At 48.0% G+C, this 26,940-nt stretch overlaps 9 protein-coding genes across 9 annotated transcripts; 3 read left to right on the forward strand and 6 right to left on the reverse strand.

Moving 5' to 3' along the window:
* Positions 1–711: 711 nt before the first annotated feature.
* CCC1 (Ccc1p) lies at positions 712–1,623 on the reverse strand (the record flags this gene model as incomplete). Its single annotated transcript, XM_024859330.1, has 1 exon — positions 712–1,623. The coding sequence occupies one exon, from the start codon at positions 1,621–1,623 to the stop codon at positions 712–714; it is 912 nt and encodes a 303-aa protein (XP_024712632.1).
* A 1,892-nt stretch (positions 1,624–3,515) lies between these two features.
* C7M61_004001 (uncharacterized protein) lies at positions 3,516–5,444 on the forward strand (the record flags this gene model as incomplete). The annotated part of the gene is made up of 1 exon (XM_024859331.1): positions 3,516–5,444. One exon carries the CDS (start codon positions 3,516–3,518, stop codon positions 5,442–5,444), a length of 1,929 nt encoding a protein of 642 aa, XP_024712633.1.
* Positions 5,445–5,752: 308 nt separating this feature from the next.
* Positions 5,753–6,790, reverse strand: C7M61_004002 (uncharacterized protein; the record flags this gene model as incomplete). Its single annotated transcript, XM_024859332.1, has 1 exon — positions 5,753–6,790. One exon carries the CDS (start codon positions 6,788–6,790, stop codon positions 5,753–5,755), a length of 1,038 nt encoding a protein of 345 aa, XP_024712634.1.
* Positions 6,791–7,366: 576 nt separating this feature from the next.
* Positions 7,367–8,392, reverse strand: GRP1 (Grp1p; the record flags this gene model as incomplete). The annotated part of the gene is made up of 1 exon (XM_024859333.1): positions 7,367–8,392. One exon carries the CDS (start codon positions 8,390–8,392, stop codon positions 7,367–7,369), a length of 1,026 nt encoding a protein of 341 aa, XP_024712635.1.
* A 997-nt stretch (positions 8,393–9,389) lies between these two features.
* Positions 9,390–10,016, forward strand: C7M61_004004 (uncharacterized protein; the record flags this gene model as incomplete). Its single annotated transcript, XM_024859334.1, has 1 exon — positions 9,390–10,016. One exon carries the CDS (start codon positions 9,390–9,392, stop codon positions 10,014–10,016), a length of 627 nt encoding a protein of 208 aa, XP_024712636.1.
* A 299-nt stretch (positions 10,017–10,315) lies between these two features.
* C7M61_004005 (uncharacterized protein) lies at positions 10,316–14,131 on the reverse strand (the record flags this gene model as incomplete). Its single annotated transcript, XM_024859335.1, has 2 exons — positions 10,316–10,956; positions 11,185–14,131. The coding sequence occupies 2 exons, from the start codon at positions 14,129–14,131 to the stop codon at positions 10,316–10,318; spliced, it is 3,588 nt and encodes a 1,195-aa protein (XP_024712637.1).
* Positions 14,132–17,028: 2,897 nt separating this feature from the next.
* C7M61_004006 (sugar porter family MFS transporter) lies at positions 17,029–18,681 on the forward strand (the record flags this gene model as incomplete). Its single annotated transcript, XM_024859336.1, has 1 exon — positions 17,029–18,681. One exon carries the CDS (start codon positions 17,029–17,031, stop codon positions 18,679–18,681), a length of 1,653 nt encoding a protein of 550 aa, XP_024712638.1.
* Positions 18,682–20,277: 1,596 nt separating this feature from the next.
* HGT12 (Hgt12p) lies at positions 20,278–21,846 on the reverse strand (the record flags this gene model as incomplete). The annotated part of the gene is made up of 1 exon (XM_024859337.1): positions 20,278–21,846. The coding sequence occupies one exon, from the start codon at positions 21,844–21,846 to the stop codon at positions 20,278–20,280; it is 1,569 nt and encodes a 522-aa protein (XP_024712639.1).
* A 1,036-nt stretch (positions 21,847–22,882) lies between these two features.
* On the reverse strand, positions 22,883–24,628 carry C7M61_004008 (basic amino acid transporter; the record flags this gene model as incomplete). The annotated part of the gene is made up of 1 exon (XM_024859338.1): positions 22,883–24,628. One exon carries the CDS (start codon positions 24,626–24,628, stop codon positions 22,883–22,885), a length of 1,746 nt encoding a protein of 581 aa, XP_024712640.1.
* Between the last annotated feature and the right edge of the window lie 2,312 nt (positions 24,629–26,940).

A 26,940-nucleotide genomic window follows, 5' to 3' on the forward strand; every position in this document is an offset into this window, starting at 1 on the left:
GCTGAATTGGTCTTAGTATTGCATTATGTGATTCTGGGCCTTGACCAATGGGAGTATCAGATGCCCATACATTGTATTGTAATTACGCTCTTGACTACCAAGGCTAAAGCTTAATCTCTGAGAGTATTTCCATAGGCCAGAATATAGTAAATACCCCTAATACTTGGTCTTTGGTGCTTCATAATCTCATAACCTCTGACCATATTGACAAGTTTTTCTCGAGGCAGAATGTATGTGATTTTCATTGCATCGAATAATCATTACCTCTAAGACTCTCGATCGTCGATGTATTGTTACTCCAGCCTTCATCTCGCATTAACAATAGTCGTTCTATGAAATGAGGACTTTGTGATCCAAAATCGACCCTGGATTCCGCGTTCGCAGCCATTCCATGATACACCCTGCTTTTCAAATTACACAAGATCAGAAATGATAAAAAAACCCATCGTGTGACCGTAAAACGTTGTTTCTTTTGCTCATCTCTGAATTAGCCTATTGTGCTGCCACTGAGGCTTTGCGATTTTAGACTTCTGCTGATGCAGAGAAGAAGGCAGTGCATGGATGATATTGTTGAAACATCGGAATCAATATCCTTGCATGCTTACCCTACATTTGTCACTTTTCTCACACTCAGCTGATGCTGCTATTCTACTATACAAGTGTCTCAGGACACATAGCGAGACACGGTTCCTAATGCATTTCCCGTTGCGGTTAGTTGTCAATGAAATACACCAACGTCCAGGCGGCGCCGGCAGCGACAGAGCCAATGGCCACCATCTGAAGACCCTCCAAGATCTTCCGGCGGTAGCCACAGTCCTCTCCAAGAGAGACAATGGTCTTGACGTAGCCGAATATGAACAAGGTGATAAGCATGACAATGACAGAGATGATGAGCCCCGTTCTCACGACGGAGGTGAAGAAATATGGGATCAAAGGCACGAAACCGCCGAAAAAGTAGCCCAGGCCAATGGTCAAGGCACTGGTGAACTCACGGCCCTCGGCGGGGGCTTCCAAGCCCTTGCCAAAGCGAATGACAAAGTCAATGAGGTTTTTGGGGCTCAGGTCCAAATCCTTGAGGAATGATGCGATGGTGGTTTCGGAGGCGCCAAGCTCCAACATGATCTCGGCGGCGTCCTGGTTGATGAGCTCGGGCTTCTTGAAGAATTCGAGCTTCTCCTTCTTGACTTCAGACTTGTAGTAGTCGCCTTCCGACTTGGCAGCAAGATAGCCTCCAAGTCCCATGGAAATGGCTCCCGATACCAATTCGGCCATACCACCTGTGATGACGATTCTGGAGGAGCCCAACGACGAAAGACCTGCGGTCAACGCAAATGGAACTGTCAATCCGTCAGAAAGACCAATGATAATGTCACTCATGACTCTGGGGTCAAAGCTGGAGATGAAGCCGTGGCTCGACAGTTCGTCGTCGTCAGGCAGATTGTGGCTTTTCACGGCGTTTCCAATAGCCTCTTCGTTGGCCACATCTTGTGCACGGTCAGAAGAGTTGGTGGCACCGTAAGGGGATTGGTTGTTGTCCAAAAGTCTCTCAGCTCTGGCCAACTCCTCGTCGGATTGGTCAGGTTCGAAGAGCTTGCTGACTGCTTTTTTCGCTTGCACCAACATTAAAAGATAGTTGTGATTTTTTTTTTTTTCTAAATAGCGCCGCTTCTTTGACTTTGGGGGTTGCGCAAACTTATATAGAAGCAACGTTCAGGCACTGGGCTGCTGCCGTACTGCATAAACAGCCCCGGGTGCATCCCAGATAGTGTCTTAGGAACTCTGGCACCGCGCCTGTCAGTATGCGCTGACAAACAAACGAGCTGTGATTGGTCCGCTTATACTCGGCCTGCATATAGTCATAATAGGGTTTCCCCACACAGGCATTTTTCACGACATCGCAGCACATGGGGGTAGTCTAAACGCTGCGTTTTTTGGCATACTTGAAAAAAGGGGCTCCTTGGCCGTCTCCAAGCTGACAAAATACATATGCCCGAACTCGGAGTATAAGGATTCCTGTATGTAAGCCGCGAGCATTCCCAATGCTACCCTGATAACGGCTGACACACCCGTACCTCCCGATCCCATGCCTGGCCTCTTCACTGTGGATAAGCAGTGTGTGGCTCCGTTTGTAAGCGGCCAAAATTCCAAGCTGACAAAGCGCCTTCTCTAATTGGTCCAACCCCGCAGTTGAACCAAAACAATCAGAGTCAGACAAAGGCACAAAACATCTAAAAGGAGGTCTTCCAAGCTTTCTTTGGTTCGGAGTTTCTCGTCAATTTCTACTTTGGGCCATTCTACTTAAGGGATACCTCGAGCTCGAGATGTGCTACTTCTGCATGCGAGAAAGATTCACTAGATCGCAGGCATTTTGCAGCCAGTGCGCCATCGAGGCATACCGGTAAAAAATAATGACATAAGCGTTTTTTTGTAGTCCTGATTGGTGGAAAACAGTTTCTTCCGAACTGACAACTCCGTCGAAGAAACGGTTATTCTCCGATTGGTCGAGAGGTAGAAGTTTCGGGCAGAAAAGTGGTTGATGGAGGAGGTACGTGGTTTACTGAATATTCGTAGTCCACCTTTTGGAGATGGATGTGGTGATAAGCGGTTTAGGTTAAGCTAGATGAGTATGTTGAAGTTGCCGTAGTAGCCATTCCTGAAATATACTGCATTCGTCAATAAGCTCTATAGACTCTTCCAATCCAGATGGGCTGGTTACATGTAGGAGAATCAGCATTGCGGTAGAGTTTGGTTTAAAAGAGGGATGTAAAAGGCTTTTTTGGGATAATGTTCATATAGTTGGTGTGGAGGGGAATCTGATGGATTTTGTGGATGGGCATGTATGTTGGTGAGGTTTGAGATCCATCCTTCTCATATCGCATGTTATCATTCTGTGAAATGCATGTATAAGCAAGTTTCTGAAAGCTCTGTAGTTTTTGCGTTTGTCGCTAGTACTCTTTGCTTACTCGAATTGCTTTTTTTGACATGATTGTATTTGGCTGTAATATCAAATTCAGAAACAGCAATGGATACTGGGTGCAAAATGTTGAGAAAAATGTAGATTTGTAAACAAAGCGCCATCATTTCACCCAACCAGAAATCGAAAAAACGGCAAATATGCTAATCTCTCTCTTTCAAACGTCACTTTTCCATTCAGCTGTGTTTCTTCAGTACGAAATTGAAAATGTATGCATTGTCATGCAAACACCATAGGGCAACTCTTGTGGAAGAAACACAGGAGACCATGAATAAAGAATTTATAGTCTCTTTTGAATCTCTTTGAATACACCTCGAGCAAAGTTTGGCCTACTTTCTGTGAGACTACTACCGACCCTTTGAAATGAGCATACTGTGAGCTGCTAGAGTAGTTATTATATTACACATTGCAGGAAGCCTCGGAATGATGTGAAAGGTGCAAGAAAATATCACTAATGCTTTTGCTTGCATGACCACGGAGCTCATTTACGATATAAGGCTGACAATAGTTGCCCCAGCTTGATTCCCCAGAATTTGTACCAATGAACTCGACAAGCTTACACATCATTGAAAGAGAAAGAATCTTCAACGGCATTAACCTTGCAATTCTTTCTGAGGTAGATGATCGCCCTTCAAACTACGTTTCACACGAGACTTTTACATGTAAGATAGACGGAGAAGGTTGGTCGGTGAGCACATTAAACCTTCGTGAGATTTCAGCAGTTCCTCAAGATGCTCTTGAAGAGATGAAGAAGAGCGAAGGCATACTGAAGTTCGGCAAATGGCCAGACTGGACGGATGGCAGAGGGAGGATCGTGTATTGTTTTACCAGAATGAACCAGCTTCTTATCGACCACCATCCTCCTACAAAAGACTTGAAGAAGAATTCTCTTGTAGGCATCCGCTGCCTTCAGATCAGAGACGACCTTGTTCCCCTTGATGTTGGTGTGACTCCAATAAGAACCAGAAGCTCACTCAATACGCTGGATACGCTGTATGCACCAGAAGCTTTCGTTGATGTAACGGTGGAAAAGTCCATCGAAGTGGATCTTTTGGCGACATACAAGCCGCCTGAACAGTATGAGCTAATACTGCCTGGAAATATGGTGAAAAGTGGTTCATGTTTAAAACACTTTGTTCAACTCGAGCTCAAGCTGACCAACACGTTTTTCTGTTCCTGTAAAGGTGACGTCTTCATAAAACAAATCACCATTATTCTAGAGGAGCATCTTAGATATCAGCACCTAGAGCTGAAGGGGTGCCGTGTATCCGAGGAAGTTCGAACAGTGGTCTTGAAAGACTCAAGCATCAACTATTCCATCTCCCACACTGACTTCAAGAATATCGGCACTGGATTTTTCTATTTTCCTGAAGTGTCAATGTACAATTGCAACCTTCCAAATATTGGGCCCACCTACAGTTCGAACAAATGCACTAGGAGTTATTCTATTCGATTCAATATCGATTTGGAATGTGCATCAAAGAAGTGTACCCAGCGGATTTTCACTGTCATGGAAATTGCAGTTGCTACAGAGGTTGGTCTGTCCGAGCCCATTCTTCAAGTTCATAAGAAACAAGATGTGGTGCTAGTTAAAAATTTTCCCTTGAACTCCAATCTCGGGGAAAATGCTATTCGATATTGCTTCAAAACGCGAGACGAGATGTCGTTGGACATGATTAGTTTTCATCTTTCCTCTGTTGTCGAAGGCGATAAGGCTTTGGTAATAGCCACCTTACATACCACCGACTGCTATGACATGCAAAGTGAAAGAAAGGTGAAAGAGATCGAGTCAAGTGAAGTTCTAGCGTTATATCCGAGAAAAGGGGTTTGGACGGTCAATGCTGCAAAGTTGACCACTTCAATTGCTGGTATTCCGGGACGAATGTTTCAAGTTTCCAGGTTCGTGAATGTTTTTGATAAATTCCGGTTCTCAAACTCATACGGTTCCAGACAGGGTCGCTATTCCTTCATGTCTGATTATCGAGGAGCACTTATGGCTGGCCCAGGAATGACTCTCGATTCAACAATCACCTTCAAATTCATTTCAAGTTGCCGTTCCTTTGTTTCCATTTACTTCAGCAATCTTGAAGTTATTCTTGGTCAGCAGACTGTGAAGCTCAACAAGAATTGCAGAGAAGCCATTCACAAAGAATATAAGTTGCATAGCGAAAATGGTAAACATGTGAGTTTCCGAGAGATTGACGAAAACGGGCAGAAGAGTTTCTTGTTTGAAGGATTACTCGAAGGCTGCAAGATCCCGAATGTCTTGCCCTCCACTTTCTCCCACTATTTCCACAAGGGCTACAAACTTAATGTTAGCATAGAGGCACATGGAACTACAGTGGGTTCTGATGGCTGTATGAAGAGGATTGATTGTAACTTCTCGGAGAGCATTGAAGTCCTCATGGGCATCAATGAGTGTTACCGCCTAGTGAGAAAAGAAGGACACGAAAAAACTTATATTAACTAGATAACGGAAGCTGCAGTTCCTTTGCAACCTTCAGTGAAGGAACGAAAAGGGTATTTCAGGGGGCCTCCGGTCCTTTCGTTGGACAAGCGCTGATGTTCGCTCAACTGAATTCTATTTTTGTGTCGACATTAGGAAATCTTGGAGGTGAACTTAACTCAATGATGATGGAATTGTGCCGTGAAGTTGATTTCTTATTAGAGGCAGTCAATGAGTTTTAAAGAACCTGCCAAGCTTCAACATGAGATGATTTTCGTACCATAGAGTTGACATCCCACAATGACAACGAGGTACTCTTGAGTTGAGGATTTTCATGTTGAGTTTTGCTGAGGGGCCTGGTTGGGTGAAGTGACTCTTCCTCCAAACCTCTCATACGATTCATGACTTCCATCGTCTTGAATCGTTTCAGATGCACCGGTGGCCGCTTCAGGGGATGCGGTGGAGGCGTTTCCTTGAGACGTGCCCTGGCCTGATGGTGCTGAAGTTCCCGGAGCGAAAGGTGCAACGCGTGGACGAGCATGTTCCCATGGAGGATGGAAATGTTGGTTGAAGTGATAATTATTCTGCTCATGAATGGTCACAATGTCGCCACGTGGACCAGATTTGTTGTTTGAAGCCGTGTCGTCAGAATCAGGATTGTCGCCAACCTTCCCTTCTTCATCAAGTTTAGAGCCTTCGGCGGGAGTACGCGCGACGGTTTCGGCTGCAGCCATGTGGTAGTTGAAGTTCATGAAGCACAAATAAAAAAGGAAGGCAGAGTACATAGAGACTCCTGGCGAAGACTTACAACCTGCAGCAATAAACACTGACACAACAATCATCTCAATCCAAGTAAAGTGATATCCGTAAAGGAGGAACTTGGCGTGTGCGCTTCTATTGTAACAGGACTCCAACGCGAAGCCGTCAAGGACGTAGTGGACAAAAATTGAGAGGGAAGTAGGAAGAATATACTTTCCAAATTGTGAGTTGTCAAGTGTCAACGTCTCTTGGATACTCTTCATGACCTGCGCCAAAGGAAGTTTCGGAACAGGGGGCGTTGATTCGGAAGTAGAGCTCAGATACTCCGTGCCCAGATTAGTGGCTTTTGCGAAGGAAATGAAGTTGTCGGTCGAAATTTGTTGGTTTGTGAGAGAGTGAGTACTTACACTGGTGCTAGTTCCTTGTTGGGAGACCAGGTCATTCAGATTCAGAGCCAGAGTCGAGGTAGAGGAAAATGCCAACCAGCCAAGGAAGGCAAGGATCGCCAACCTCCAAACAACATGGACAACACAAGCGACGTATGTCAGTTTATCGATAGTCGATTTTTCGGGCTCTCGGGGCGGCATCAATTTGGAATATCTGATATTCATGATTGTTGTGGAAAAAGAGAGTAGTAAGGGGGGAGCGCCTCTGGGGTTGGCTGCAAAAAACACTGAAATCGCGTCATGCCTCCTCGAGTACCACCAATGTCTCAGTCATAAATGTCGTCCGTGGCTACTTTGGACCAAAGCTTCAAAAGCAAAGGAACCTGCTTTTTCAAAATGGGGCTCTAGCTCGTGCATCTAGGTTCAGCTCGTATGGCGGTTTATAGCCAGTTTCAGAAGCGTCAGGGAGTTGTCTCAGATAGTAGACCAAAAGGCGATACTCTGTAACATGGAATTTTTTACATTTGTAACAATTGGCAGCGTCCGGACGTCTTCAACAGCCTTGGGCTCCTCGGTGGATCTGTTCATGAGAGTTGCACCAACAGAGACGGATCTTAAGAGTCCTTCAAAGCCCACTATCAACTGATTCGAACAGAAGTACATCTATACTCTGATGGAGAGCCTCGTACACTGGTGCCGCCCACTACCTCTCCAACATTGACCCTATTCTACGGCTCACAGGGGCCTATCTATATCTTCCTATCCTCCTAATCCCTCGAGAATGTAAATCCTCGAGTGCCCCTAAGTCCTCGAGTTCTCCTGGATCTGCTTCACAGTGTCCACAATGACCTTCTCAAAGGGCACAAAGTCGAACTGAAGCAAATCCCGGGTTGTGCCGTTTCTCTTCTCAGCCATGTGTGCAACGTCCTGCGGCCCATTGCCTGGTTTGCCCTTTGGAATTGCCAAACCCGGAAACTTCTTGTGTATAGCGTCAAGCATCATCTGGACGCTGAAGTTGCCGTTGGTCATGTAGAGCCTCTTTCCGGGAGTGTCGTCTTTCTGGAATGCAAGCAAATGCGCCCTGGCAACGTCTCTCACGTCGATAAACCCGCCGGTGTCGTTTGACCAATCGTCGCCCTCCTTCAACGTAAGCAATCCACGGATCATCTCGTTGGACGTGTTCAACTTGCCCTCTGCCTCGTTGTCGAAGGCTTGAGGTCCGAAAACGTAGACGGGATTGATAGCGGTGGTCGGAGGGAAACGGTCGGTTTTTGCATACTTCCACGCTGTCCTTTCCGCAAACGTCTTGGCTCCGTAGTAGGCGCTGATGGGGTCCTTGATGGCCTCCTCGTAGGTGATGGTGTTCCACGACGATTCGTCAAAGCTCAACCCTGTAGTTTGTTCGCCTTCGGCCGAATACAACGCTGCATCGCTTGACGTGATCACCACTCTCTGAATACTCTCGTTTCCAGCTTGAATCTGCTTCAGAATCGCCTCAAACACGCTTTCGGTGCCTCTGATCGCTGGAATCACCAAATCGTGCTCGGGATCCTCCGTATCGTAGAAAAACGGCGATGCCGTATGAAGAACAACATCCAAGTTCTGATGCTTTTCAAAAACAGCGTCAAACGCGTTGGCTTCGCTGATATCTGGAACCAACTCGTACTCAAAAGAGCCACCCAAAGCCTCCACGTTTTTCTTCAATCTGTCTCCCTTGGCCGCCAGACGAACAGTGCCAACCACCTTGTACCCCTCCTTCACCAATTGCTTCACAATGTGCTGTGCTATAAAGCCCGAGGCTCCAGTCACCAAAACAGTCTGGTTCATAGTTGCAGCTTCAAGGTGCGCACTGTGATAAGATAAGCGAGTGGCGTATCCGATTGCCTAATTGGTCTGGGGGTGGTTTTGGAAGAAGAGGGGGTTTGATGTTCAGGGATTATGGGAAAGGAATTGAAGTGGAGGTTTGGGTATTGGACATTTGTGGTTCACCGAGGTGGATTCGATGAGGGTGGATTTGACGAGGGTGGATTTTTCAGTGCATCCGATGGTGAGGTAACTATCACGAAGCATGGAAGGTAAAAGGGTTTGTTGGAGCCGATTTGTAGTTGCTTTTTGAATTTTATTGAAGAGCATTTACGCAGAATTGGATTTTTGTCAATATGGCTTCTAGATCCTGTGGATTCACTACTGCTAGTGTACCAACAAGAGGTCCAGTACTGTGATGATTTCTCCATGTAATTTCTTCCCACCTTTCAATTTTATTCTCTTCGTCCATCAACACCGTCGTTCCGAGAATCAAATCAAGTATTTCCGACCAGATCGATCTCCCTACAATAATGCTAATAGGCCTCCCTACAATCCTATCTCCCTATCTATGGCTTACACTACCAATGCAACAAAACCACCAACTAAACTTAAATCACCTTAAAACCCATAGAATCAACATTTTACGGCCCATTCTCTGACTCACCACCCAATTGACTTCTTTACCCACCTGGTCACCCACCTGGTCACCCACCTGGTCACCCACCTGGTCACCCATCTGACCACCCTCCTTAGCGGCTTTGGCTGCGAAACCCAGATCCCATAATCAGCCCACACCAGCCAATCCATAAACCCAAAACCGCCAAAACAGCCCCAACCTCCAAAATACCAACTCCCCAAAACAAGCCCACCTTAAAAACTCAACTTCCCTCTATTGTACCCCCACCCACATCTCCCACTCGTTACTAAAACACCCCTCCCCATTGGACTGACTCACAGATAGCGGACCCGCGCTTATCAGTACATCATCCTTTTGCAACCATTTCCTACCACTTTCTTCATGTACATCCCAAACCATTACAACGAGGACCGCTGGGACCAGAAGGAGCTGCTTATCGTGCACCACCCGCTCGGCACTTTGGTCACTTTTGACCAGAAGATCATCGCCAACCATATTCCGTTCTTTCTCCACATCGATAAGGAAACCGGAAAACGCTATCTTCAAGCACACTTGGCGAGGAAGAACCACCAGATCCCGCTGCTCCAGGAAAACGATCACGTCTTGGTGATCTTCCAGTCGCCAGACTCCTACATATCGCCTTCGTACTATCCGGAAAAGCAAAAGACCCACAAGTTCGTCCCCACATGGGACTTTGCCTCGCTCCATGTGTACGGAAAATCCAGAATTGTGGATGACTTTGACTTTGTCAGGCAGCAGTTGGTGAACTTCACCAACCAGAACGAGTCGACCCGGGAAAAGCCCTGGAAGGTGACGGATGCTCCTGAAGGGTACCTCAAGATCATGCAGAAGGCCATCACGGGGCTTGAGATCGAGATTTGTGAAACAGAGTGTAAATACAAGTTTGAGCAGAAAATGGCCCAGGAGAACATCGACGGCGTTGTGGCGGGTTTGGCTCACGATGGTGTGGCTGAGGTTTCCGACCTAGTGAAGCAGACCAACAGCTAAATGGATTTACAGACATCAAGAGATTGAAAAATTTCATGATGTGACCTAGGGTTTGATCTCGGTGTATGTGCATATATTACAATTCGTCTTCTTTACGGCTATGGGGCTATGGCGTGAGCTGGGATCGTATATCTAAGCGACGCAACCACCCCATCGTTAATAGAGAACTATAGCGAAGAGTTCGTGTCTCTTTCCCTAACGTGTATTGTCCTTCAGACTGACTTTGTCAGCGGTTTTCGTCTAACCTTTATTTGCGATCTGCGCTGGCCCACCAACATCTTGGTCCTCGCTTCTGCAACCTAGTACGGGTTGAATCTGCTACCACGGAAGCCGCCGCCGCCACGGAATCCACGACCACGACCTCTGAAGTTTCCTCTTCCACGGAATCCACGGCCTCTGCCACGGCCCCTCACGAAAGATGGCACGTTGGTTCTCTTCAAACTCACTTTAAGCGGTCTGCCACGAAATTCAGAGCCGTCTTGCGTCGCAACGGCCTTGTGGGCACCTTCGGCCGTTTCAAACTCCAAGTAGGCGAAACCTTTGGGCTGTCCTGTGATCTTGTTCGTTTGGATGGTCAATCTTTCCACCACGCCGCACGAGGCGAAATGCAGCTGCAACTCCATAGGCACCGTGCCGTAGTCCACATTGCCAATGTACACTGACCTGGAATCGATTTCAGCCTGAACAGCAGCCTTCTCAGCTCCCTCAGGATCGTTTGAACGAAGAGCAGCTCCGGCCTGTGCATTAAGCTCATTCAAAGCATCAGCTTCTTTTTCTGTCTGCTGTAACTTCTCTTCAGGCGAGAGCTGTTTACCTTGCTCTGCTTGTAGTTCATCGCCCTGTTGCTGCTCGTAGTTATCGATATCAATGTCCTCTTGCATGGCATCGTCTCGCGTGACATTGGCCTGCTGATCCAATTGAACAGGTTCCGACATTGTCTCTGTGATTAGTCAGTTGAAAAAGTAGTAGTTGGTTACGCGAGATTGCGATTTTTAATGCCCCACTGGTTACGTGCGGCTACACGCAGGCCTGAGCGTTATCAACGGTTTTCAACTCCACAGTTACACCGGTGGGAGGTTTCTATCTCTCGTAAAAGACAGCCTATTGGCTTTGATGGTTCTCGGGGCCGATGCCGGAATCGGTTTGGGCCGCTGGCTAGGACTCGAACTGGAGATGTCTTCTCTGATAGTGCCGTACCCGCGGCGTCCTTTCTTTCTGAGTCCTGATGCCAGTAATAACGATTCGGTTTCGTTTCTGTTGAGATCGTCATCACTTTCGTAACCATTGTCGTAGCCGGCGTTGGTGTCTTCGTCTGACGTCACACGCATAAATGTCGAGCCAGGCGGCATGGGGAATCCAGTAGGTGAACTCAACGGCTTGGGCTGCTGTCTGGGTCGATTTCCAAGGAACACCATAATTGATGTGAACAATGTTCCTACGAGGAGAACACCGAAAAGCACTCCAATGGCCACACTGAACCAGCCAATGTGGACATGGAGGAAATCATCGTCATGCGAAAACCAGGCCAAATTCAACGGCTTGTCAATCATGAAGACACAGCTGGCGTTGCTGTTGACAGATGTGCAGCCGTGAGTCACTATCTTGACCTCTTTGTCCTTGTTGTAGCCAAAGAGTTCGGTACGGTTGGTCCTCAATCTAAGGTAGGTTTTGCCGGTATCGAAATTCTTGCGACAATCGAAAACACCGTCGGAGCGGTTCGTCTGGATAGTGAAGGTCAGGTTTGATTTGAACGGTTGAGATACACAGCGCTTGAGAGTTCTGGCATCCTCGTTATGCAACAAATGGAGCTGGAGAAACTCCGGAAGATGTGCGAAATCCTTGGTGACATTCATGGACTCAAGAGACTCTGGGCGAGGGGCAAGAATGGAGTAGTCGGTATCAAACTCTTTCTTACCAAGCCCCAAAGCATCTCTCAATTCTGGAAACACAGATAGAAGGGAAGTTATCGAAAAGCGCTCTTTTTTACCCTCCGTGGTCTCAAGCAAATCCCGGAAGGAAACGTAGAAATCTTGTGGAAGCATGAGCTTATTAGTGATGTGAATCACGCCCTGGTTGAAAAGCACGTCGGAGTTGAGGGGCACTGAGAGAGGTGTGTCATTGAGCTTGATAATGTGGTTGAAATCTCCCGTGCGGTAGCTCTCGCTGATGTTGATGGCGTCACCCCGAAGGGTTTTGGCAATTTTAGATGTTTCAATGTCGTCGTCGAGGCCAAAATCCGAATAAATAAGATCCTCAATGAAGAGCCCCTTGAGCACATCCTTCATTTTCTTGGGATGTGCCTCTAGAAACTTGAGAACTAGTCCAAGGTTCTTGATGGAGGCATCATGTGGATCTTGTACACCAGCAAGGGGTTCCCATATGGTATGGCCACAAGGCAAGATTATGGAGTAACCCTTCCTGTTTTGCTTTACCGAATTGAGACCGTGCTTGCTCAAATGCTCCAAGGTCCACATGCAAAATTCCTTGTCAATCTCAATGTGCTCCAAGCGACCATTTACAGCGCCTTCAGTAAGAAGATCTGCCAATGTGTGTTTAAGTGAGGAAGGGGGCTCGAGTGTTTTGTCCCCAATGTAGATGGAGGTATTTCCTGCGGCAATATGCGGTTGCCCAAATGAATTTATGTCGTTGTTGAAGGTCGTAATCGCTTTTCCATCATGATATCCACCCGTGACTTTAACCTTGAAGCACAGACCAATGCGCTTATTCAGACAGAGCTTTGATGTCAAAAGTCGCTGGTATCTCTGGGTTGACTTTGGGCCTGCTGCAGGCTCCAACTGGCCCTCCATGAATTTGTATAGGGTATTTTGTTTATTACTGAACGACGAGGCCACCACTTCATCATCGTCCTGAAGATCGTCACGATCCAAGGCATCCAAAAGAATGGTTTGGTTGGTGATCTTGCCGTTGATGAGTTTCCCTAGCTTGCGGAACATGAGTTCGTTCACAAACTGGGAGTAATGCAATGAGTAGAGTATCTTGCGAGGGACAAGAGTAGGTACTCGGAAATGCAATGCCAGGAAGAAAGAGCTCTTTGGGTTGCTCTCGGCATCGAAAATGTGGACAATGCCGTCCCGGGCACTAAGACCAGTTGAGTTGACGGAGGACCGAATGCTATTATTAATGATCAACTGGTTTGTTTTGGTGTCAAGCGAGAAGCTGTAGTCCCAATGTGGAGGTGCCGGGGTGATGGGTTTCTTCTTTTTGCTCAGAAGATCCACATCTGAGCGTGTCCCGTTGACTCCGTCCACAAGTTCCGGAATGAGCCAGAAGCTGATCATGTCACTGACGTCTCTGGAGAGCTCACTAATGGCGTCCTTCGAAGTGTCAAAGGTTTTGTCCACCAGCGCCTCAAACAAGGCGGTATAGTACCGTATTTCCGCCTCCAGAAGCAGCTTCTCAACCATGTTGTCCAGCGGTAGGATCACTGTGGATGTGTTGCCGAGGAACTCGGGACAGCTGGGTCCCCGGATCTTCGGATGCAAGAAAACCAGCTGGAAGAGTCGTTTGACAAAACTCATCTTGTGGCCATTAATATAATCCGTGCTCTTGTCCAATAGGAGCTCGCATATGCTTGGCAGGAGCGGAAGGAGGTGGTCGATCGCCTGGACGAACGAATGCTGGTGTTTGGCGTAGAAATCGAATTCCACGATTTGGGCCACATCGTTGACATAGTATTGCTTCTGGTCCAAGTCGGCCAGCAACTTTAGCGGGAATGTAACGTTGCGGCTGGGCGTTTCCCTCAATATATACAAGGAGTCAGCCACCATGTCCCTTGTGTCCAAGTAGCCAATTCGTAGTTTCTGGTCTGCAAAGTAACGCAAGAGGTTTTGATGTGTATCGTTGCCCAAGACCTCATCGTCCACGAACGCCAGATTGACGGGGGCAAAAAGCGTCACATTCTGAAGCGAATTGATCACCGGAACCAAGCCGTTTCGTTGGAGGTGTCTAATAAAGTAGGAGAACTGAACCTCGGATGAAAGGTAGTCAACTATGGAAGATGGCGACGGTTCTGGCGGAATCGAGGTCGATGTGGGTTTTGCCGAAAGGGGAAATGCTAGCAAAGCAAGCCATAGGCATATTGCAATAGGAAGCATAAAGAAGGTGTGGTTTATGATATGCTCGTGATGAAGGTATAAGCGTATACGCAGGATGTTGATAACGATAACGGCATGTGGCTACTTTTGCCGGGGAGGTCAGGAGGAGGATTACGGAGGTTTTTTAGAAAATTTGAAATGGGATTTCTGGAATTTTCTTGTTTGGGCCCTTTGTTGTATGGTGTTCCTCGAGGTCCTCGGAAGATCGGCATGTGTATTTTTTGTCAGGTGCCCCATTGCTGAAAACGGATTTTGACAGGCTTGCGGAGGGGCGGATATGCCGAGGGGCCGTTTTCGAAGCTTTTTCCAAAACCTTCTGTTTTGTTTCCGGATGTCGCTTTTGTGTCTCATTCTGAATCTCTGATCGTACAGATAAGACGCACATGGGTACCACCTTTGACAAGGGAGGGACAAAGCAGGATAAAGCAGCGAAAAGGCAGTTACAAAGCAGAGCATGATGAAGTGGTACTGTGGAAATGTGTATGGAGTGATGTCATCAAAAGGCTGGTGTGAATTTCATTATGGATGGATCGTATTGGTGGGGAGAATGGATATCCATATAGTGAGGTGAGTATAGGTCTAGAACGAGCTAGGGGTGTTTAAGTGATCTCCAGCAATATCTAACCAAAGCGGGATATAGTAAAAGATTCAAAAAACGTGTGTGGATTGTTGAATATAATTGACCAAGCATACCAGGCCACAAAATCAATATACTCACCTCTCAGTGAGGAAACTAAAGGGTACCCCAACTTCACCAGGCGTCCCAAAACACATCAACCCTTTCAACAACCCAAAATCCACAAACCTTCCCCTCGACTCCAAACAACTAAATCTGCTGGGCTGCCACGGCGAATTCTCCAATATCCAGCCGAGATCCTGGAAGAACCCAAATTAGGATAATTCTCCATTCGGGGTTCAGCGGAGAAACCTCTGCCAGCTCCTTCCGGAGGTGTTTCTCCAGAAAACCAAACAATGGCCGTTGTGGTAACAACAGCGGCGAGTCTGGCGGGCTCGACTCGGAAAAATGAAAAATCCAGCGGACCACACGAATTTTCTTGGTTGCCAAAGTCAGCAAACCCAATGTGGCCGCCACGTTGTGGTACACCTCAAAGAACACAAAACCGTATCCAAAGGCGGCTGAAGTTGCTCGTAGTTTATCAAAAATCTGTAAATCAAAACAACCAGCTCTTCATTAAAAGAACCACCAGGCACCACCGCTTCATCACCGGGTCAACGGACCCAACAACACCATCTACAAAGCTCCATTGGATCTACCGCTAGAACTTCTCCAAGCCTATTGTTCGCTTTGAGTTACCAGTTCGTGTCCTCCCCGACCCCATTGTGTGGTTCCGCCAAAACGTCTCCAAGATCCTGACGCCATTGTTGTCGTTGGCTGCTTCTAGGCAATGGTGTCAATGCTACAATTGGAGAAGGTTCTGTGCTTTTGGTGAATGGGCTAAGAGTTTTGACGGTATCGGGCCAATCAAGAAGATTGGTAAAACGCCGTTTTTTGCAATTCTACAAGCGCCTTCCGTTTGGAGCCTGTTCCATTAGTAATCCACCGAGTCCTCGGATGCAATGCAGCTCCATGTTTGGAGAGCCGAGACCAGGGTGCGGCAGAAGCTGATCCAGCTGCTCTAGCCGTTCGCCATACTTTAATTGGATAGTAAAATTAGATTATAAACCGCTTAGTGCCACGATGGTGAAACACCATCTAGATAATATTCTCCGGGATCGGCCAGAGAAGTCACAGTGACGCACCGGTTCAGGCAGTTATTCCGTGTGCCTCGAAAATACGCTGTTTTCGGCCGCAGGTGGCGCGTGTCCAGCCCGTTGGACGGAACAATTAGCAGCATGGTTGTGAGCCCGCGCGACGCACCCCAGAGGGGAACGCAGCCGTGAGGTCATTCTGTGGGGCTTGAGGGGAACCCACGGAGAATTGTGCGCCAGAGGGTGGCGGATTTGTTTGAACCGTCGTAGTATTAGGGTTGACTTTCCAGGGTCTGGATGGTGGAGATCGGAATGTGGGGTACGTCGTGTGTGTCGTATATGGTACGGCTGGTGCGGCGGCCCGCATGCTGGAGAAATCGGCCTGAGTCATGTACCATTCCGTCCGGTGCCGTGCCACTTTGCAGTGGAGGGGAGGTAGACCGGAGAACAATAGTGAAATCCGGCCGAGGCCATTATCCACGGTGTTTGAGAGCTCGTAAGCTGAATAAGGCTCGAGTTGCATGATGCCGGCAGCGTACATTTTAGAATTTTTGTCTTTTTCTGCCTGCCTTGCGACCTGCTGTTTTGGGAATCTCTTCTTATACGCTTCTTGTCCTTGCTGTGGGTCACCTCTGTATGCCTGCTGCTGGTCCACCTTACTGGATGCAAGCACCCCAGTTTCAGTAACCCACGCAAATCCTCCTCGACATGTCACCCTATACTGAATTGCAAAAACACATAAAATCTTTCAATTCAAAGGGTGATTCTTCCGCTAGGTGCCAAGGTTTATCCGGGCTTGGCCCCCGTAACTGCGCTGCTCACGCCATGGAGTTTTTCCTAGCGGAATAACATTGTGGAGCGGTGCCGCACCGATTTTTCTGGGGTTCCGGCTTGGTTTATCCGGATCCACTCTCGGACGGCTCCCTCTAAAAGCAGCAAATCCAAAACTCAATTGGACCAATCAAATCTCAAAAGCCTATTTTTATTTTCTCCATGCAAAACGCATCCTTTTGGGCATCCTTGCCAGAAACGCCTGGCGTGATATCTCGCTTCTGCAGCTTCGGCATCTTGGCTGCCGTTACTCGGTCACCATTGTCGTTTTCCCTCAAAGGTGGAGAAGAATCCACTATAAATACCGGGCCATTCCGCCCTTTTCCCTTCTCTTTTTCCATCTATACAAACACAAAATGGGTTTCTCTGCGTACGAAGACCGCATGGTCAAACCAGCGTTGGCTTTCCGGAAGTTTCTCGACGGAGGCCCCAAAATCACCAACATCTACTTCATCGCCTGTATTTCGTGTATTTCCGGCTTGATGTTTGGTTTCGATATCTCCTCCATGTCCGCCTTCTTGGGCCAGGACGCCTACCTCCGTTACTTTGATCATCCTGGCTCAGACATGCAAGGTTTCATCACCGCCTCCATGTCCCTTGGTTCCTTCTTTGGTGCCATGACCACCTCCTTTGTTTCCGAGCCTTTTGGCCGTAGGGCCTCCTTGATGGTGTGCTCCTTGTTGTGGATGATTGGCGCTGCTATCCAGTCTTCTTCCCAGAACAGAGCGCAATTGATTATCGGTCGTTTTATTTCCGGTGCTGGAATTGGTTTTGGTTCTTCCGTGGCGCCTGTTTACGGTTCCGAACTCTCTCCAAGAAACGTCAGAGGCTTCATTGGCGGTATGTTCCAGACCAGTGTCACCTTGGGTATTTTGGTGATGTTCTACATTTGCTTTGGCTGCTCCCACATTGACGGCGTGGCCTCCTTTAGAATTGCCTGGGGCATCCAGATTGTGCCTGGCTTGATTTTGTTCTGTGGCTTGTTTTTTATTCCAGAATCGCCCAGATGGTTGGCTAAACAGGGCTACTGGGAAGAAGCCGAAATAATCGTTGCTCAGATCAACGCCAAGGGTAACAGAGAGGACCCTGACGTGATGATTGAGATCTCCGAAATCAAGGACCAGTTGATCGTGGAGGAGAACGTCAAGGGCTTCACGTTCGCCAACTTGTTCACCAAGAAGTACCTTCCTAGAACATTCGTGGCTGTCTTCGCCCAGATCTGGCAGCAGTTGACGGGTATGAACGTCATGATGTACTACATTGTCTACGTTTTCGAGATGGCCGGTATCTCTGGTAACGCCAACTTGGTTTCCTCGTCCATCCAGTACGTTTTGAACTTTGGCTGTACCGTGGTTGCTCTTTTCCTCATGGATAAAATCGGCAGAAGACCTTTGTTGCTTGGAGGTGCTGCCATGATGGCTGCCTGGCAGTTTGCTGTTGCTGGTCTTTTAGGAACTTACTCGGTGCCTTACCCTGACTCTGGTTCCGAGTCTGTCACCATCAGAATCCCCGATGACGACAAGCCTGCTGCCAACGGAGTCATTGCTTCTTGTTACTTGTTTGTCTGTTCCTTCGCTGTGTCCTGGGGTGTGGTTGTGTGGGTCTACTGTTCAGAAATGTGGGGTGACTCTGTTTCCAGACAAAGAGGAGCTGCTTTGGCCACGGCTTCCAACTGGATTTTCAACTTTGCCATTGCCATGTTTACGCCTCCATCGTTTGCCAACATCAACTGGAGAACCTACATCATCTACGCCTCCTTCTGTGTGGCCATGTTCTTCCACGTTCTCTTCCTTTTCCCAGAAACCAAGGGCAAGCGTTTGGAGGAGATTGACCAGATCTGGACCAACAAGATCCCCGCCTGGAAATCGGCTTCCTACGTTCCTGCTGTTCCTATTTTGCCAGGAGAGACGGACGACAAGGCTGCAACCGAGCACGACGATGGTGTTTTGCGCCATTCTTCCTCCAACTCCGATCCTGAGAAGGACGCCTCGGTGGCCAACCAGGCCTAATGCGTTCCTATGTAATTGCTTTGACGAATATACGAGAATATGGAAATTGGGTAGGTGTAGGGTGGATTAGAAGGAGGTGTAATTGGTGGATTGGTCAGATGGAGGTATTCTGATCCAGCTACGAAGGTCAAATTGACTGTGCGTTTTGATTTTTCGTCAATTGCGTGGGATTCTTCCAGGGTTGAAGGGCAAGGTTATAGATTGACTCGTCATGATAACTTCCACTTGACTGTGCTGCCAAAGTCAGTCCCAATAAAACCACAAACCCACTGTTCAAACGATTTTTACCTGATGAGCATTCACTGAAAACGAATTCATTGACGAGAAGCAAATCAGGCAATTTACACGATACATCCTCATTCGTCCACAATGATAATCGTTTTGAAAACAGGCTACTACACTCCACCCTCTGTGATCCCTCAAATTGCCATCCACAACTCCCTTCACCCTGCCACATTCCAAAGCAAAAGCACCCTGGCCAATACAAAACCGACCCTCCAATCCCACTCCGATCTGAAAATCGCTTGATCCATAAATCCGGGGGCTTATTATTATGAGCACCGACGCGTGTGTAAACAAGTATGAGCCCTGGCATGCTGTGAAACACAAGCCCCTTGCAGGAGCCCCCGGGGCCAAATTTTCAAAAAATCCAACTTTTCCACAACCCTTGGAATTTTGGTGATGGTGGGGGATGGTGGGGGGAAAAAGGTGGGGGATGACGACAGTGGGGGTGGTTTTTTCAAGAAGGGCTCGAAATCGGGGGTCAAGAGGGCTTAGACGGGGCTTCCGTGGAGGCTCATTCAGGAGGAGGCTAAGCCCCTTGCCGCCCTTCCCCCAGTCTAGATCCGGGGTTTTAATATTCTGCAGAAGGCGTGGAATTCTAAGTTTAGCAAATGTCGCTCGAAATTCGGGCAGTTGTTCTTTTTTTCCAAAAACTGGTGGGAACCTTAAAATGGCCCGTTAGTCAAATTCTATTTACACAAACAGAAGGCTGCTTTTGGGGTGTGCATCAGGGGATCCAGGGCTCCGTCATGCCTCCAGCCGCCTTCAGCCGCCTCAAATCTTAATTTGGCTTCTCGAAGGTCCAGAAAGAGGAAGTAGTGGAGCGACATTTTGTACATCGTTATTTGGTTTCTGGATTTGGAAAGTTGATGGGTTGATGAAGGTTGTGAAAAGTTTGTGAAGGTTTTTTGATGGTGCTGGACTTCTGGAGTTTCAGGGTCTAGTCTATTTTGAGGTGCTCATGCATTGAGGGTGATGGTACTAGACAAACTGAGACTCGACAATACAATTCATGCAATTCATGCAATTCCATTATTTTTGTCATCATCAATGACTACTTCTGATTTGCTAAAATATCAAGTTTCGTGATCTTCGTGTCTTTGTCCTCTCGATCCCTCTTTCACCCATCTTTTAATCCCCACTCCTCCACTCCATCACCACTAAATCCCACATCATAAAGCCTCAACTCAGTCACAAGACCTAAACAACCCTAAATCCAGCAACCTTCACATCAAAACTACACCAAAAAGTACAAACTACACCACCACTGATCTTGACTATCATTACTCGTTAAGTAGATACCTAGACTCCGGTCTAGACGCTTCTTTCCTCGATGGAGATGGCCTCGGCCTTGGTGTCGGAACGGAGATCCGTAAGGGCGTCGTCTCTGAAGGCGTGTTCGGAAGGAATGAAGCCCTGGGAGCGCCAGGCGTGGGGAACCTTCTCGTACAACTCGTCGATCTGCTCCAAGGAGAGACCCTTGGTTTCGTAGATCAGGTACCACGCAAAGAAGAAACACAAGAAATTGCACCCGCCCCAAATGAAAAACACGTTCGTGCCCAAGTTACCCTTGTCCTTGTCCACCATGTACGGCGTGGCGTAGGCAATACCCCAGTTCCACAACCAGTTGGAAGCGGTACAAAGTGCAACCGACTTGGCTCTGGTTCTAAGTGGGAAAAGCTCTCCAATCACGACCCAGGCACATGGACCCCAGGTGGCAGCAAAGAAGGCGATAAAAATACACGAGAAGGCAACAAGGACCTTCTTGGAGGAGTCCGACGAAGCTGCAACACCGACAATGGCCACGATAAGCTGGGAAATCGACATACCGGCAGCACCTCCAAGAAGAATGTTTCTTCTGCCTGCAACCTCCATCAAAAGGATACCGGGGACAGTGGCACCGACATTGACAATGTTGGTGGCCAAGGTGGTGACGAAACCGTCCACACCAGCAGCGTTGAAGAAGTTGGTACCAAAGTAGAAGATGAAGTTCACACCGGTCAATTGCTGGAAAGCCTGACACAAGACACCCGTGGCCAAACGCTTACGCTGGTGGTTCTTGCTGGACAAGACCTGGCCCCAAGAAGACTTGCCGTATTCTTTCTCAAACTCGTAGGCCGCCTTAATGTCGTTGTACTCCTCAACAAGATCAGGGTGGTCGGAAGGAAGCTTTCTGAGCTTGGAAAGCGCCTCCAAGGCCTTGTCCTCTCTCTCTTTGGAAACATAGAAACGGGGGGTCTCAGGCAAGAAAAACATACCGATACCCAAGATCAACGACCAGAGGAATTGGAGGGCAATTGGGATTCTGTAGGATCCAGAGTCGTTTCTGGCGTGGGTGGCCTGGTTGAAAACAGCAGCCAAAAAGATACCAATGGTGATGGCCCACTGGTAGCACGACACAATGGCACCTCTAATCCACTTGGGAGCAGCTTCAGACTGGTATAACGGGATGGTGGAGGAAATAAGACCCACACCAGCACCGGCAATGGCTCTACCGGCACAAAGCAAAGGAATGTCCGTGGCGGCGGTCTGTAAAACGACACCAATGTTGAAAACAACCAAGGAGGACAAAATCAAACACCATTTTCTACCCAAGGTGTCAGAAAAGAATGGAGCGGCAAGGGAACCGAAAAAGGTACCCACAGACAAGATGGAGACAATTAGCGATGTTTCCGAAGCCGTGAACTCGTTGTCCTTGCCTGGGAACTGTTTCTTCACATAGTCCATGGCCATGATACCGTTGATGGTACCAGTGTCATAACCGTACAAAACACCACCAAAGGCAGCAAAGATACCAACAATGATACCCATGGAGGTGGAGCCTGCTTTCTTTTCGCCAACATTGATGAAGCGCTGCACGAGCCTGTTGTCTTCGAGGCCCATGATGAAGAGTTTAGAGATGGATAAGAGAAAGAAAAAGAGTAGAGCATTCTGGGGGGCTTTTATAGTTGGAAGTAAGCCCGAGTGCTGGAGCATTTTTAGCACCCAAAATGTCGCGCCTGCTGGCGTGCTGCGTGTCGTGCAGACAAACATGGGGAAGCCGACATGTAGGTCCTTTTTACGGAGAATATACGGCCTGCCCACCCCGCGGCGAAATAGTATATCCCGCAGATGTACCCCACAGACGCACCCGAGCGCGTAGCCCGAAAGCAACCCATGCATATTTACACGGCTTAAACGTTTGTCTTGCTTTATTTAAATTATAATAGTTGTTGTTGTTGAGGAAGGGTGCCGGGAAAACTGTGACAGGGTGTCGCGACAAAAGCATCGAAAATGGGCTTTCACGACGCGGGTCCTGCATTGCGCGCGGCGATCTGACAACCCAGCCTCCCTACAAAGGCGTCAGAGCCTCCGTGACGCATTCTACCCCACGGAGATGTGGGGCTTTGTGATTCTTTACGATCCTTCACTATAAGTGGTCAAGGCAGCTCCCGAGGGTGTCACGACATGCAGCTGTTGCACGGCTCTCATTACGCGAGGCTCACCGCGCTGTGTGCAGTACATACACCTACCAAACAATCGAGGCGTTTTGGCGGATAAACCAGCTCCCCTCAGCGAAGCCTCGTGGTTGCAATTCGATAGCCATAGTTAACAAATGAAGGTTCCATTTCTGGTACAGCCTGGAACGCCTCGTAAATGGGACAATTGCTCGAGGGCTTTTTTCGGGGCGGATTAACCCTCATGCGTGTCTTACGCCTTAGCCTGCGTGTGGCGCCATTTCGCCGAGGCGGGTCCATTTTGGGAAAAGTTTCTCCAGCAACTACAGGCATCTCTTTTTGTATTGGTCAATTTTCTCTATTTACAAGTGCCGACATACTTGGAGACACGCCAGCAGCACGCCGCCTCTTCAATGTTCCGTCGTCTCGACCAATGGGACCATGTTCCGCTATAAAATTATCCGAGCCTCACCTGGAAAAATTTACGGTTTTTCCTGACTGTTCGAGCCACTGTCTGACTGCTCCTTCAAACTCTCTTCGCTCATCTCCTCTGCATCATTGGCGGCCGGCTTCTCCTCTTTTTTCTGCTCCAACTCCACGTCAGGCAAACGGTGGTTTGTCTGGAAACAGGTGAAAATCATTGCAATGGCAGAAAATCCGAGCGCCATGTAGAAAGTGTCCCGAATAGCATTCATCACTTCTCCCTTCACATACGCTCTAGCGGCAGGAGTGAGCTGGTCTAGAAGCTTTGTGGACGAAATAAGCGAATCGAGATTCACCCCATCGAGCTCTTTGGCAAGTTCGGCGCCTTGTTTGGGCAAGGTCTCCTTCATGTGGTTCGTCAAGGCAGCACTGTAAACGGCATCCGCCAAAGCTCCCGCTAAAGCACCTCCGAACGTTCTGCAGACATTCACCAACGTCGTGGCCATAATGGTCGATCCAGGCGCTTTTGGTGCTGCAACCTGTGCGCCCAAAATTCCCGATTGCATCTGGAAACCGGTACCGATGCCTAGAGGGATGAGATAGCCGATTTTGTGGGAATTGGGGGAATCCACTTCTAGAAGGGTGAGAAGACCACAGCCAATCATACCCATAGCGGCACCCAAAAGCGCAAAAGGCTTGATGAGTCGGGTTTTCTTGATCAAGATACCCAGCGAAATGGACGTGATAACGGTTGCAATAATCATGGGCAAAAGACGAACACCCGATTGCCACGCACTGGCGCTGTGGATCACCTGGAAATAAATAGAAACGTAAAGCACGGCGGCCATAAAGTAGGCAAAAGTGCCAAACATGGAGAAAGCTGCGGCACTGACCTGTGGAACTTTGACAACGTCCCAGGGAAGAAGCGGGTGTTTTGTGAACTTGTAATTCCACACACAGAAGGCAATAAACGTAAGGCCGCCCACGACAAAACAGGCAATGACTCCACCCAGGTTCCATTCAAAGTCGTTTCCAGAAGCCAAGGTAAGTGCCATAAGCAAAACAACAAAAGACCCTGTCATGAGCACCACGCCCACGTAGTCAATCATCATGATCTTTTCTTTCCAATTGCCCTTGGTTTTGGGTGGGTTGAAGCAGAACACGAAAAGCACTCCGGCTACTCCTCCCACAGGAAGATTGATGTAGAAACACCATCTCCACGAAACATGCGACGTAAAAGCACCTCCAATAAGCGGACCGAGCACAGAGGCAACGGCAAACGTGCACCCCAAAAGCGCCATACCCAAAGGTCTCTTTTGAATGGGCAAAATCTCGGTGATAATGATAAACGTCATGGTCTGGATACCTCCACCACCCACACCGCCCAAAACACGGCCGCCAATAAGCACATCCATGTTATTGGCCAATGCACACATCAAGGAACCAGCTTCAAAAAGCACCACTGCCACGATCATGGTCAGTTTTCTGCCAAAGATGAGTGAAAGCTTACCCCATACTGCAACCAAAGCAGCCATTGATATGAGGAAGCCCGACGTGAGCCAGCCGATTCTGTCAAAGGCATTGAACTTGTTTCCCACCTCTGTCAAAAGCGTCGCCACAATGGTCTGGTCCAAAGCGAAAAGGAAAAGACAGAAGAAGATGGAGAAGATACAGAGCATCAATTTTGCACCCAGAAGGTACTGCTCTTCTCTGGTGGTTCCGTCGCCGGCATCGGACTCTATAAACTTCTTGCGATTTTCCTCAGCCACAGGCGAGGTTTCTGTATTCTCTGATATTTCTGGCATTTTGGTTAGTGAAGAAATCGTCGGGAATCGGTTCTTTTATATCGTGGAATCTGCAGAAGCGATGCAGCCTCATCGTGCATTCGTAAAGCGGCTGCAAACGGAGTGGACTGAGTGCTGGTGGTTACGCCAAGAAAGTGCAGGAAGCTGGGCCTCTACTAAATAGGCTCCCCTCATTATAATGATGCCATCAAATTGTTCATCCGATGGCCCCTTCAGGAGATCAGGGCCAAATCAGGTTTCTTGGTGGTGGTTACGACCTGCATATAGTGCCGCCCGAAGCTGTCAAGGGCAAAATGGCCCTTCTCGCGAGCAGAATCGTGCATTAACGCCGTTTCTCCGTGTCATGGGCCCGCACCGCCGTCTCCGTCCCACACTAGTCCGGCTGCAAAAGAATGAATATTTTCTTATCGAAAAAGATGCATGATCTTGACCTTGACATATGTGCCCCTTGCATTGGAAATTTAGTTAAACGGCTTGGAAAAAAACTGAATAAGTCAGCACTACGGAAAAAAGTTCGGGAATGGCCGACGCACGCCGAACATTGATGGCAAAATACGACCCACCAGTCATTGATGAAGAGTATTTGGAACGTGGCAATTCAAGAAAACACAAAATAAGATTGTAAGTGGATCTGCTACCGCCGAAAGCCGTATAGCCGTATGTTGCTTCAGGATTTTTTGCCACCACGATAAGCAGATATGTACGGCGCGTCACAGAAATGTGTCTCGGGGTCAAAAGCGAATCGACTTAGGAATTGGCTTTATTCTCGGGGACACTCTGGGGGTGATTTTGATTTAGAATGAAGAGGTTTGCTTTGAAGATGAAGTGTAGATGTTTATGGTAATTGGAGAAGGGTTCCCTTTATGTATTTTTATGGTCCAGCGACTGCAAAACTGGATACTGGTAAGAGTCCACACAATCAGTGGCTTTGTCTCAAATCGTGTTGATGACAAATTGGCTTGACATTTACCGTTATCAAGCAAAGCAAGAAAGCAAACATTAGGGATTAGGCGGTGGCGTTTCGTTGCGTTTTTCACTTTGATCCTTGTCTTCAGCTGTTGCTTCCCAAACTCGAGAACCAAGCAATTTCCGGCAAGAAGTCCGTATGTGGTTGATACTTAGCTATAAGTTAAAAAAAGGCTAGTCTGAAGGTCCGATATTTTCCCGTTCTTGAGTGGCCGGATCACTGATTGAAATTTCCGTATCATCTCTCATCCAGATTTAGGGTTGAGCTGATAAAGTCGTAGCACCGCCCTAGCTGATTCTACGTATTTCCTCAATGAAGAAATTGAAAGAGGGTACATTCGAATTCTGCACTGAATTTGATTGAAACCACTACTTACAAACCATCAGGTCAAGTAAATCGACGTTTCACACCATACTCTTTCCAGACCTTCAACCAGTCTGAAACAAAAGCAGTCACCAAATTCCCCCTTGACACCTCCATCTCCACTTCCACCTCCATCGATACACCACCCGTTTCATCGTCATTCACACTCCTCACAATACACCCTCATACACCCTCAATCCACCAACATCACCAAACAACATTTCCCAGTAATACCACCTCCACCACCCCGCTGACGTCACGCTGAACTAGACCCCATTCCTTCCTCTCACCGTTAGTCACAGATCTCCATAATCACCAGCCCTGGATAAAAATAGCTGGCGATCGTCGCTGTGTCAATCACACCTGGTAGTCTAGACTACCCCTACCTCTACATTATCAACATCGCCAACATCGCCAACATCGATTTCTTGGAAACTCCGCCATAATCCCTTATTCGCATACCCAACTCCGCCAACCGTTTCTCGGTTAGATCGCCATTGGCCCGTTTGGGACGCAATTAGCTCTACAAGGAAAAACGCTCCCAAGGGACCGTCAAAGCCTTGCTTCGCGTATGTTCCTTGTCTGGGGCTGTTCCTCCTTTGGGGCTGTGGACGAAATCTGAAAAATCTAGACAACCTCCATTTTTCACTTTTCCCAAAATCCAGCCATATACTGCTCGGGCCGTTTCGAGGTGGGCTGTATCAGCCGGACTTGTCCTTTGCAACTGGGCCTAAGCCGGGTTTGACCGGGCAATGGAAGCCGTAGCGCAGCTTACCGAACCTTTCTCTGCACTATGCCGTCACTGTCGAAATCACACGCAGGGGAAGCTTCTGTGTTTCTGGAAATCATCAACACATGAGGGACCTCCCTCACACCTTCGATTTCCCAGTTCCACCCAAATCCCCAGCAAATAAATAATCAAATAAATTAACAGATTCCTCTAGCAAACAACAACTTTCCATCCACCAAAATCCCACCCTGG

This window comes from Candidozyma pseudohaemuli (genome assembly GCF_003013735.1).
Source record: "Candidozyma pseudohaemuli strain B12108 chromosome Unknown scaffold00011, whole genome shotgun sequence".
Lineage (NCBI taxonomy): Eukaryota > Fungi > Ascomycota > Pichiomycetes > Serinales > Metschnikowiaceae > Candidozyma > Candidozyma pseudohaemuli.